The sequence below is a fragment of the Ovis aries genome, chromosome 7 (genome assembly GCF_016772045.2).
Source record: "Ovis aries strain OAR_USU_Benz2616 breed Rambouillet chromosome 7, ARS-UI_Ramb_v3.0, whole genome shotgun sequence".
Taxonomy (NCBI): domain Eukaryota; kingdom Metazoa; phylum Chordata; class Mammalia; order Artiodactyla; family Bovidae; genus Ovis; species Ovis aries.
The window spans coordinates 19054048-19066925 of NC_056060.1; the positions used below are offsets into that span (position 1 = coordinate 19054048).

The following is a 12878-nucleotide window of genomic DNA, read 5'->3' on the forward strand; positions in this document are numbered from 1 at the left end:
TAGCACCGTGCTTAGCACCTAGCAGTGAGGGGCCTCTATGCCTCCACGTGAATAGCTGTTTGTTTGTGCAGAGGCCACATATTCCCATCTGTGTCCAGGGTGCTTAGCCTGTGTGTGAGCATTGTGCTGGTGTACAGATGCCCCTGACACTAGCTCCTCTCTTAGCTGGAAATTATTTGTTGGTATATATGGCATCTTACCTGGTAACGTTAATTTTCATCCCATTCCCTCCAAAAATGAGTCAAAGACAAAGGAACAGGTGGGAACAAGTTTTCTTAGAAACTCTCATGAAGGAGGAACTCTCCTCCTGCCATGTCCTTCATTGTCTGATGTGACATCAGATTAGAGGCCTCCAGCCTCAGTAACAGCTGGGGACCAGAGTGCCCATCACACAGCTGGGGCCCCAGACTAGTCTGATCCAGGTGTGTGGGGTGGAGCAAAGATTAGCCTCCTAGGAACAGTATGTGCAAGGCCCTGTGGGCCCAGGAAAGGCTGACCAAGGCAAGGTGAGTCATGGTGTTCTAAGCCGAAACTTTTGCCCATCTCACAGAAGCAGGCAGGAAGCACCACCATTGACCAGCTTTATATGGCACCCACTGGATACACAGACAGACAAAGACAGACAGACAGAGCACACACCACTTCTAAGCTGAACACTGCTCACCATCTAGAAGCACCTCGGATAAGCACATGTGAGACACTCTTGCATAGGAAAGATGTAGTTTTTAAAGGAATGAAGAAGTATTTTGGCAAAACATCTACTTCCCTCCCAGGTCCTGGGTAAAGAGGGACCTCTAAATTCTGAAGCTTCTACAATATTGAAAATTATCCCCTTCTCTCAATGGCAGTATATACAGTAGCGAATCTTCCAAGTCTGTGGTCACAGCCCTCTATATATATCGTGAATCTACTTTACAGGTGGGTAGACTTAGACTTAGAGACAGAAGGTGGTCTGGAGCAAGGGGACACTGGGGCTGGCTCAAGGTGAGGGGAAACAGGAGGTGTCTCAGCTCAGCCAAAGGCAGGGCCTCTGTCTGTCTGGACAGGGAAGGGAAAGACTGGGGTGGTCCAAACTCGCTTTCATCCTAACTGGGGAAGCAGAGGTTCCACAGGAAAGGCTGTCAAGAAGGAAAGGCAGGTTCCCACTCCTGCTGGCTTAAGAGGCCTTTCAGGGTGGCAAGGACCAGGGCAGGCCAGAGCTCCTCATCAAGGCTTGTTCAGGGATGCTCTCTTGGGCTCACTGTCTTCCATAAGTCTCTTGTTACCTGCTTAGGAACACAGACCTCAAGTCCTTAATTATTTTAAAAGGTGTTGGGGTGGGGTTGGGAGGTTAAGAGGGAATGAGACACAGAATAATCTTTCCACAGCCTTCCTCTGCCTAGGCTGGGGCCTTCAAGGGTCTTCTTCACCCTGTCTCCTAGGGATATTTAAAGGCAGCTTTTATTAGACTCTATACTGTTTCTTTTGTTTCCCTTGTGATTTTTTTTTGTTTTTTTTTTTTTTCTTGTTTAATATATATATATATATATATTCTTAAAAAAGCAATAGTCCTTTGGTCCCTAAACTCTAAGGAATGATATGATTTTGAAAGAAGTAGATCTGGGCTTCCCTTTGGAGAAGCCCTTGGCACCCCCTAGGCCATCTGCTGGTTCCCCTCCCTAGACAGTCACTCCTCAGCCAGCCCCAGCTGCCTTGCCAGCCTGAGCTCTGCATCCCAGGCACAGAACAACCCACTTGGTGAAAACAATCCTTAAAGCGGCCTGAGCCCAGGCGTTGGCCTAGGGTCCACCTCCATCTGCGGCTGCTCCTTCAGGAAGGGCTGCTCAAGCATTTCTGTGCTTCTCTTTTCCTTTCTTCTTACTCTTCAGTTTCCAGTATTGGGTATTAATTGATAAGGAGAGAGAAAGGAGAAAAAGAACAATGTCACTCTGGAGAGCAAGACAGAGCAACTTGCCCCATCCGTGACTTCTCAGGTGAGTGGCTGGACCTCAGGCTTCCCCCTGGAGCCAGACTCTGGGTTCTGGGCAGATCACCGTGGGCCAGCATCCCCTCCCGAGGGCTCCCTGGAGGACAGTTCAATAGAAGGAGGGTCTTGTGAACCTTCTAAGACAGCAAATCTCTAAAAGTCACAGGCAGCTGGCCTTGCCAGAAATCTAAGAGAGCTTGTCATCTTCCCCCCGTCACCACCAGGCCCCGTAAACCTTCAGGGTATTTGCTTCTCTCCTCATCTCCATGCTCACTGCCGTCATCCCAGCCCTGACAGCCTGTCCTTTCTTTGCTTAAACTCTTCAGTGATTCTCTACCATCTTCAGGATAAATTCCAAACTCATGGCCTTTGAGACCCTTCACGAGCTGACACAAATCTATTTCCTAGTCTCATTCTCCACCCCCTGCCCTCCCTACACAGGTCCCCATGTCATCCCTGGCATGGAACAAGCTGGCTGGATCTCACTGTAATCATCTCTCCCAGGCTGTAGGGACAGGAATGATGTCAAATTTATCTCAGTTCATAGATGGAAGGAAAAAAAAACAGCCCCAAACTGAGGATTCCTCCTAACTCCTGGCTCTTCTCACCCAGATTTTTTCAGAGGTGGGTGCCCTCAACATCCCCAAAAGGAATAGCAAAGCTGGGAGTGCCTCTATCACTCAGGACACATCTGCCTGGGGTCCACGACGGACTCACCTTTCGTGGCTGGTCAGTAAGAGCAGATCAGTAAGGCCGGTTAGCATCCTTGGGCCTCTTCAGCTGAACCTTGAGCCTCTTCATGCCAATCTGAAAGCCATTCATGGCCTGAATAGCTGTCTGGGCACTGGTTGGATTGTCAAAGCTAACAAACCCTGGAGGGTATGTGCAGAGAGGTTAGCTGGGAACTCTGCCCAGCCTCTTCTCCTCACCCCCCTCAGGCCAATTCCATCAATCATATACCCCTCCCCCCTTCAGTGTTTGCATGTGTGCACACACACACACGGACACAGGCTCATACAGACACGGACAAGTGGCCTGAGTTTCCTGTGATTCTTGGAAGGACAGGAGGTAATTCCAAGCGCGTGTGATGGGTGGCGGGTGTTTCTCTGTTTTTTTCCTGGCATGGCTCCCTCCACAGCTCCCATTCTGATCCTCTGAAATGCAGTTGCAGTTGGAGGGGCTCTCTGACTCCAGACCCCCCCATCCACTTGCCCTGGCCAGATTCTGAAGCCTAACCTGGTTGAAGATCTACCAGACATCTGACTGTCCCAGGTGAAGCTGATATAGGCTTGTTCCTGGTCTGGGTTCCTGCTGAGTGCTATACACTCAGTTTCTAGGAATCATTGACTTCTGAAGGCGCAAACTTAGGGTTTGTAGGGAGCATCGTAATTAGGAGAGGGAGAGGTCCACGGATGGGCCTCAACTCACCAAAACACTTGCTCTGGTTTGTGGCACGATCCACAAAGACTTTGGCAGAGACCACAGCTCCAAAGGGCAGGAATGTCTGGATGAGTTCTGCATCACCAAACTCCTGAGGCAGGTGATAGATGAAGAGGTTACAGCCTTCGGGGCCTGGAGGAACAGCGGCAGGCTGGTTCAGGGGAGGAGTCCTAAGTCCAGCCCCACCAGGCTTTGATCTCCAGACCCCTGTCCCTCACCTTCTCTTTGCTGCTGGGGCAAGGCTGAAGGCTGCTGGGGAAAAGTTGTGCTCACTGGGGCATAGGCCGACGGATAGGCTGCTGGAGACAGAGGTGGGAGCGGGCAGTGACCCCCCAGGAGCCATCCCTCAAGCAGGACCCCACCTGCCTGGCCACTTTTGACCAATTCAGCCAGTCCACCCCTAGAAAAGTCGTTCTGGGTCCAAGGGTGAGGGAATGGAGGGTCGACTCCTCAGAACAGAGCCTAACCTCCCCTCCCCCCCACCCCCCACAAATCTCCCTGTTACTTTCTGGGGCCCTTCAAACCTCCCAGGCCGCGTAGCGCCAAGTGAAACCTGCGTAGTGGTGCATCCCAGCGTAGGCCTGCTGCAGGGGGTCAGCCACGCCGGGACTCTGGGCTGGGGAGAGAGGGGCGCAAGACCCTAAATGAAGGTGGGCTGACGGGCAGGGCTAGGTGAGAATTCAGGGAGTGTGGAGGGAGGCGATGAGAGGCAGCAGGGAAGGAGGAGTCTCTTCTTAGGGAGGCCAGGCCTTGCCATCACCATCCCCCAGCCCCCACTCCCCATTCCGTTTGGGAGGAGGAGATTTGGGCGGAGTAGGGGGCCCACCTGGGTAAGGAGAGAGCCCGTTATTGTAGAGACTGTCCGAGCCTGGTTGCCCGTTGGTCTGGGGAGTCAGGGGACCGAATCCATTGACGCCGATGGGCGCCGGGAGACCCGGAAGCGTGCCCGGGCCACCGCCGGGCGGGGAGTTGGCTGCAGGTGGCGAGGAGGTGCGAAAGTCAGCTCACCGCCCCACGCTCGCTCCGCCCTGGCCCCAGCCCCGCCCTGGCCCCGCCCGGCCCCGCCCCCTGCGCGCAGTACCTGCCGCGGGCAAGAGCGGCGCTGCCACCAGGCTGAAGGCCGCCACGTGCTGCATCTGTGCAGCCACTGCCGCCACTGGGCCGAGGCCCGGGCCCTGCGCCGCCGCCAGCAGGGCCGCCTGGTGCTGCAGGATCTTTGGGAGGGAAGAAGGGCAAGTGTAGAGGACCAGTGGCGGGCAGCTGCTCGGGCTCCCTAGCCCGCGCCTGGCTCACTCGCTGCGCCACGTGTACTCCAGGACCAGGCACCTACCGCGGTGGTATAGGCTCCGCAGGCCCCGAGCGGCAGCGGCGCCGGGTGGAAGGCGCCCAGCTGGCCTGCCATTTGCTGCATCCGCCGCAGTGCGCGCTCGCGGTCCGTGTCTGCCAGCTTGACCACGAGGCTGGACGAGGCGCCCTGGGTAAGACAGAGGAGGCTGCAAGGACCGGTCTAACCCCCAGCTCCAGCTCTGGGCCCAGTGCCTTGCTCATCATCAGGCCCTTTCCCCGGGTTTGTGGGGAGAAGTAGCCAGCCCCCACCCCGCTGGCCTCGCCCTGGCCCCGGCGCCCGCCCTCACCGCCATTGTCCGGCTGCCGTGCAGACTCTGGATGGCTGCCTGAGCTTCCCCTTGACTCCCGAACTTCACAAAGGCACAGCCTGGGGCAGGATAGAGGTGGCTCAGGTCACAGAGGCCAAAGGGTCCTGTGGTCCAGAGTGAGGCAGGGGTCACCAGGAAGTCCCGGGGTCAGCTCAAGTCACCTTTGCTAGTGCCGTCAGGGCTCCGCAAGACGGTGCACTCCTCGATGTGGCCGAAGGGCTGGAATAGGCGTCTGACGTCCTCCTCGCCCTGCTGCTTGCCCAGCATGCCCACAAACAGCTTTCGGTCCTCTGGGGACAAATCCAGGAGTCACCTGGGAACCCTAAGTCCTCTTGGACTCTGCAGAGGAACAGAGGAGCCTAGGAAGGGAGCTAACCACGGTCTAGCTCTGGGAAGAAGAGGAGGAAATGAGAAGGCCTTGCTCATTGGGCCCACAAGGTTGGGTGTTTTTTGAGGGGCAGGATGACCTTCACATGGATCTGGAGGAAAGGAACTCGGGATTTCCATCAGGAAAACCCGAGTCCTGGAAAAACTCCGACTCGTGGCTGCTCTTGTGGGAAGTGAGTCAGTCCATAGTTTTTGGCTGGATAAAGCCCTACATGCACCATTTTATGCTTGCCCTTTATGTTCTTAGAGTTTGGGAAATGCTGTTTTGGACCATTTCAGCCCTATTAAGGGAGGGAGTCCTAGAGGAGTCCTAGTATTCATACTGGGTCTGGAGGAGATAAGTACACCCTAAGGAGAAGCCTGCTGGCAATCTCTGGAATCAAGGAAAATTCTGGATCAAAAAACAAAACAAAACAAAAAAACAGCACAGAAACAGTTGTCTCATTGGACTGCTGCCTCCCCAGACTCTTGAGCACTGGAATGATGAACCCCCACTGCCAGCTCCAAACTCAGCCTGGGTGCCCTTCCTGTTCCTAATCCTCCAACATTGGCATTTTCCCGACTACACTTCCTGAACCCATGACCCCTTTCCTTACCTCCCTTATGTCTCACTGAGCCCCCAAGGCCCTCCCTGAGTCCTGCTGCCTCCTCCTTGACTTCCCCTGTTTTCCTGCCTTGATCTCTCCCCAGGTGTTCTCCCCAGGCAGAACAGTTTCTGCCTGCAGATCCAGTAGCCACCTGAGAATCCTCCTCTGTGTCCCTGCTTCCTATGGGAGTGGGAGATGCCAGGAAAGGGGCTGCAGGCTGGGTCTGTGCCCTTGAAGAAAGCTGCGGAACTGGAGCTGGCAGGACTTAGATGCACATCCAGCAAGAGCACTATCCAGGAGTCCAGCTCAAAGCCCCTCTCATTTCTGCACCAGGGTAAGTCTAAATTTGAGAGGGGGCTTCATCAGGGTGATACAAGTTGGAAGAGAAGGACTGGGTGGGAATATGGCTTCAGGCTCCACCTTTGAGATCCTGGAGCCCAAGAAAATCCATCCCAAACTCCTTTTCTCTTTGGCCAGCTTGGCTAGGCTGTTGGAAACAAGGCTGATGAAGGTTGTAGGCTGAAGCGTGGGTGACAGTGAAAAGGAAGAACAGATTGCTCAAAATTAGCAGTGGAGGGAATCTCCGACAAGGAGATTACGTGTGTGTCCATATTCACCTGGGATGGTGTGGGGTTCAGCCTAGGCGGCCCTGAATACCATGGTATCTGTCATCTGCTTGTCAATGCTGTGTCTGTATGAAAGGCAAGGGCTGCGGTTTATATGGGACAGAAGAATTATATGTGGTTTATATGTTTCAGCAGAATACTTCCCTCTGTCCAGAGGGTAACTGCCCAGAAATCCTGATGGGAAAGGGATAAATAATGTACTTGTGGCCAGAATTCGGGTGGAGGTACCAACTTTCTGTGGTAAGAACACAAACCAGTGGGTGTACTTCACTCCTGGGTGTGTTAGCCACAGAAGGGTGCCCTTGGAATGGATCACCGGCTTCCTCACCTTTTTAAAAAGCTGTGAAATCCATCATTCTAACAAAAAGATCAGGATGAAGCTCAACATATAAGAGAAAAGTAGAACTGTTTGGAGTAAAGCCAGAAAAGAGGGAGGAGGGCTGGAGTTTCTCTGGCTTCATCTTCCCTTGGTTCTCCCTAGAAAGGGCTCCAAGGAAAGTCCTTTGTAAACCGCTGACCTAAAAGACAGAACATACAATTCCACATCGTATATGAAGAGGGATCTGGGATCATTCCATTCAGGAACCTGAGAAGACAGGAATGGTCTTTCATGATTCTGTTGACTAATCTGATGGTGGTTTTGCCTTGACATTGGAAGACAGGCCCTATTTGGTCACCCTCTGAGATTGTTATTGTTCTGAACTATGAAACTAAAGTATGCCCATGCATCTACAAGAGGCCCAGGAGGGGCTGGAGAAGATCCTGGGGTCTTCAGAGTCCCAGCGCTTCATAATGTCCTAACTCGCAGTGCAGTTGTGACATTGGGTAGCATCTGCAAGATGATGTTAGCACCCAGGTAAGCTGTCATGCCACATGAAACAGCATCCAGGTAGCCCTAGGTAGGAAGAAAGATGTCATGGCTGAGAAGGCGCCCCCAGGACAGAAAAGAGGTTTGTGTGGACAGTGGTCCAATCCTTCATCTGCTCTTCCCCCTATTGCTCTTTTCTGATGATGGTGGTCAGTTACAGCTCATGCCAAAGACCATGAAATTCTCTGATCCTTCTTTTCCAATGAGAGTCTCCCAAATTAAAAAAATTTCCATTTCCATGACAGGGCACTGACCCTATGGTTCTGAGCTACTGGGTTGTACAGAATTTGAAACTGAAATGAGTTTGAGCCATGGGCTGGTCTCTCTGCTGCACACTGCACAGGTGTCACCCTAAATCCTAGTGTTCTCTTTGCCCCTTTATAGGAACCTTGATGGTGTTGACACGAGGATGATCTTGTCACAGTGTGTGTTAGCATCAGCTGATCTCCAGAAATGGTGGGATAAGTTCCTTAAGAGATCTGGTCCAAGAGAATTACAGGCTGGCCCCCTGAGAGTAGCCCCTAAATGCACATCCCTGAAGATTTTGAGGGCTGAGGCATGCTCCCGGAGAGTCGGTGATGACAGGACTTAGCCCAGAATATTCAGTACCCTCTAGGTCGAACTATACCAGTTTGGTAAAAAAGAGGATTCTGTAAGAGGTAGGTCAGAAATGTCTGAGTAAAAGCACTCCATGAGTGGTAGACAGGTCTGTAGAAAGATGGAAATATTGGACAGGGAGGCCTAACTTTCTTAGAGTGGATGGAACTAGAAGACAGCATCAGTGTGGAATTGAGACATAGTTGGAAAGAGACACAGTTGAACAGTATAACTGCCTTTTCATGATGCAACCAATGTGTGCTCCTTGCTTTTCTGTCAATGCTTTTTTGAACCAAACCAAGTTGTTTGGACCCTAGAGGTTCATCTTCATAAAGCTACCTTGTGCAGCTGGTCATACAGGGATTCTACTGTAGCAGATGATGGGGTTGAAAGCCCAGAGTTAGAGTCAGTCCCTCTGTCTTCTTCAGGAAGGGTCTCAAGACACTGCTCTAGAAAAAAGGCTCTGCCTCAAGTTGGCCCAAAGGAATTCTTGAGGTGCACAACTTTCTGGCTTCTAGGCCCCTCACAGCCGGCCACTCACTTCCGTGTTGGAGAGATATCATGATTGTAGAAACAGTGCAGGGATGAAGTTTCAACATTAGGATACCAACCACCAAATGCACCCTAAAATTACCAGTCCAACTTTCCATCCAACTACCAACTCAGGAGATCCCGCTGACAGCAGCCTTTGATGCCCTGATGTTCTTAGTAATGACTGCAGCATAATGACCTAGCCAAGGCAGACTAGGAAATGAGTGAAGGAAATATCCAGGGGAAACAAAGTCTTCTGATCAGATCTAATGAGTATCAGGGAGGACGTTAATTCCAAAAGAAAACTATGAGAACTAAGAAACAAATTCGGCAAAGTTCCGCTATAAAGAAAATCAACAAAATAATCAGGGCTTCCCTGGTGGCTCAGCGGTGAAGAATATGCATGCCAGTGCAGGAAACACAAGTTCAATCCCTGGTCCGGGAAGATCCCACATGCCACGGAGCAACTAAACCCATGTACCCCAGCTGCTCCACAACTACTGAGCCTGTCCTGTAGAGCCCAGGAGCCCCAGCTACCGAGCCCACATGCCGAAACTACTGAAACCTACACACCCTAGAGCCTGCGCTCTGCAACAAGCGAAGCCACTGCAACGAGAAGCCCACACACCACGACTAGAGAGTAGCCCCCGTTCACTGCAACTAGAGAACAGCCTGTGCAGCAACGAAGACAACCAAAAATAAATAAAATTTAAAAAAATCAGTTGTGCTTCTATACACTAGCAGTGAACAAGCTGGAAACAAAATTAAGAAAACGATTCCACTTAGCATCAAAACAAATAAAATACTTAGGAATAAATTTAAACAAAGAGGCCAAAGAACTTGTACCCTGAAAACTATAAAACACTGCTGAAGGAAATTGGGAAGGCACAAACTGAAGGAAATTGGAGGACATCTTTTGTTCGAGAATTGAAAGACTTAACATTGTTAGATGTAAGTATTACCCAAAGCAATCTGAAGATTTAATGCAGTCCCTATCAAAATTCCTATGGCATTTTTTTAAGAAATAGAAACATCGATCCTAAAATTTATATGGAATCTCAAAATACCATGAATAGCCAAATAATCTTGGGGGGGAAAAAGAATGTTGGAGGTCTCAGAATACCTGATTTCAAAACTCATTACAAAACTACAGTAATCAAAGTATGGTACTGGCATAAAGAGAGACATTTAGACCAATGGAGAGGAACAGAGAGGCCGGAAATAAGCCCTAACATACATGGTCAAATGATTTTTGACTAGAGTTCCAGTCTTTTCAACAAATGGTGTGGAGAAAACTGGGCATCTACATATAAAGGAATGAAGTTGGACCCTTATCTTGCACTGTATACAACAATTAAATGAAAATGAATCAAAGACATAAACATAAAGGCCAAAATGATAAAGCTCCTGGAAGAAACAGTGGGAAACCTTCATGACCTTGCATTTGGCATTGATTTCTTGAATATGACATCAAAAGCACAGGCAACAAAAGCAAGAATAGAAATTTTGGACTATGTCAAATTTTAAAACTACTCTGCATCAAAAGACACAGAGTGAAGAGGCAACCTACAGAATGGGAGAAAATATTTGCAACCCATATATCTGATAAGAGTTTAAGATCCAGAATATACAAAGAGTTCCTATGATTCAATGATAACAAAACAATTCAGTTTTAAAAAATGAACAAAGGATCTGAATAGACATTTCTTCAAAGAAGATATACAATGGCTAGCAAGTATATGAAAAGATGCCCAACACCACTAATAGTTAATAAAGTGCAAATCAAAATCACAATGAGATAGCAACTCATACCCATTAGGATAACTGTTATTTAAAAAAAGAAAGAAAAAAAAAAGGAAGAAGATACATGTTGGCAAGGACGTGGAGAAATTGGGACCCTTGTGGACTATTGTTTACGTATGTGCACTAATGTAAAATGGTACAGCCATAATGGAAAACAATGCAGCAGTTCCTCAGAAAATTAAAAATAGAATTACCATACTACCTAGCAATACTGGTTCTGGGTATACATCCAAAAAATTGAAAGCAGAGTCTCAAAGAGGTATTTTATACACTCACGTTCACTGTAGCATTATCCACAATGGTCAAAAAGTAGAAGCAACCCAAATGTCTATCAACCAGTGAATGGATGAGCAAAATGTGGTGTATACACACAATGGAATATTATTCAGTTTTTTAAAGGAAAGAGATTCTGATACATTCTGCAACATGGATGAGAACTGAAGACTCTAGCTGATATAAGCCAGTCACAGAAAGACATATACTGTATGATTTCACTTATGTGAGGCATCTAGATTAGTAAAACTCATAGAAACAGAAAGTAGAATGGTGGTTGCCAGGGGCTAGAGGGAGGGAGAAATGGAACTTGATGTTTAATGGGAACAGAGTCTGAGTTTTATATGATGAAAAAGTTCTGGACCTTGCACAGCAATGTGAATGTTGCTAACAGTACTGAATTATATTCTTAACAGTGGTAAAAAGAATAAAGATTATCTTATGTCTGTTTTGAAAGTGAAAGTGAAGTTGCTCAGTCATGTCCAACTCTGTGACCCCATGGACTGTAGCCTACCAGGCTCCTCAGTCCACGGAATTTTCCAGGCAAGAGTACTGGAGTGGGTTGCCATTTTCTTCTCCAGGGGATCTTCCCAACCCAGGGCCCCACTTAAAAAACAATACAGTGCAGGAGGAGGCCTGAAAAATAGGGACTTAGACCAAGAAAGAACGGAGACTCCACTTTTTCTTCATCCCGATTCAAGAGAGCCAGGAGGCAAGTAAGAAAGCCTGGGCCTTCAGGTTCCCTTAAGAGAGAAGATCTCAGCCTCTGGAGATGCATTTTTCTCTTCCGGAGTAAATGGATAGTGCAGAACTTGGCCGCAGAATTTATGGGCACTGGCATATATTAAACTATGTATATTTGTATAAACATATACGTAGGGCTGGCATACATTTAAAGGCTATTGTGGGATGTCCCTGGTGGCTCAGTGGTAAAGAATCTGCCCGCCAGTGCAGGAGACACAGGTTTCATCCCTGGTCGGGGAAGATTGCCACATGCTGCAGAGCAACTAAGCTCTCACCTACTGAGCCTGTGCCCTCTAGAGCCTGTGCTCCACAACAAGAGAAGCTACCGGAATGAGCACCCTCTGCACTAGAGAGTGGCCCTCACTTGCTGCAACTACAGAAAAGCAATGAAGACGCAACACAACCAAAAATAAATAAATACTTTTTTTAAAAAAAGACTGTGCTGTCCTTCCAATGAAGGCGGATGTGGGTTCAATCCCTGGTCAGGGAAGTAAGGTCCCACGTGCTGTGAGGTGTAGCCAAAAAAGTTTTTTAAAATGCTGCTGTAATGCAGTCCATGAAGACTTGGATGCACCCCAAGTGTCACCAATGCTACCAGAGATGGTCATGGAAGAAGAAGACCCCAGAATTAAGTTCATGAGACGGGTCTGTGACCTGTAGAGCATGGTTATACAGAGAGTCCTATGATCATTCAGATTCGTAAGGAGCTGTTTAGTCTCAGAACAAATGGGTAGTTTCAAGAACAATGATGTTGTAGGTAATGTTATAGTGGAAAGAAGACAGAACATCTCTGCATCTTTCCAAGCTATTATGAAAAATGTTTTTATAAATTTGCTTTAAACATTTTTTTTCAATGAAAACAAGTCTACTTCTATTCAGGCTTTCCCCTGCTGTGCTAACAATCTGATTTCTACAACATTGGCTGGAAGTGAAAATAAAACAGACCTACAATAGAAGTTATTTAAAAAATAAAGTAAAATATAGGTTATTTCAACCACAATCCTCATGTCTATTGATTAAAAATAATAGTAATACTACTCTGTTGCATTGGCATCAAAATTCAAGAGATAGAATGTGTGTGAAGTGACCATTTTTGTCAAAAAGCGCATGCATGTGTACATAGTAGAATACTCCTGTATGGCAGAGGGAAAATGGAAGTCTTAGGGCCAAAGAAGCAAGCTTGATAGGTTAGGGTTAGGCTGTCACAGTGCTGGTGCACTTTTAAAACTGGAATTAGCTGCCAACATTTAATATATTAAAGGGAAAATTTTAAATTAAATCATGACAGTCTCAACCATTCAGGGTTACTTACCTGGCTCCTGTAGCATTTGAGTTAGTGATCCCTGTTTTATGGGGGAAAAAAAGCTAATAATCTCTTCCAGAAAAAAATGACAAAGTTTT

At 48.3% G+C, this 12878-nt stretch overlaps 1 protein-coding gene across 5 annotated transcripts in view; it reads right to left on the bottom strand.

Moving 5' to 3' along the window:
* Positions 1–256: 256 nt before the first annotated feature.
* CELF6 (CUGBP Elav-like family member 6) overlaps positions 257–12878 on the bottom strand; it is a 29785-nt gene continuing 17163 nt past the window's right edge. For 3 of the 5 annotated variants that reach the window (XM_027971557.3, XM_042252138.2, XM_060418549.1), the window contains 10 exons: positions 5223–5351; positions 5041–5120; positions 4737–4880; positions 4488–4620; positions 4233–4379; positions 3960–4022; positions 3625–3705; positions 3395–3538; positions 2684–2838; positions 257–1862 (listed from right to left, as the gene is read on the bottom strand). In XM_027971557.3, coding sequence (XP_027827358.1) covers positions 2711–2838; positions 3395–3538; positions 3625–3705; positions 3960–4022; positions 4233–4379; positions 4488–4620; positions 4737–4880; positions 5041–5120; positions 5223–5351 — 1049 coding nt within the window. In that variant the 3' untranslated portion in view covers positions 257–1862; positions 2684–2710. The remainder of the gene's footprint in view (positions 1863–2683; positions 2839–3394; positions 3539–3624; positions 3706–3959; positions 4023–4232; positions 4380–4487; positions 4621–4736; positions 4881–5040; positions 5121–5222; positions 5352–12878) is intronic. The other 2 variants (XM_042252136.2, XM_042252137.2) reach the window with 2 other exon arrangements.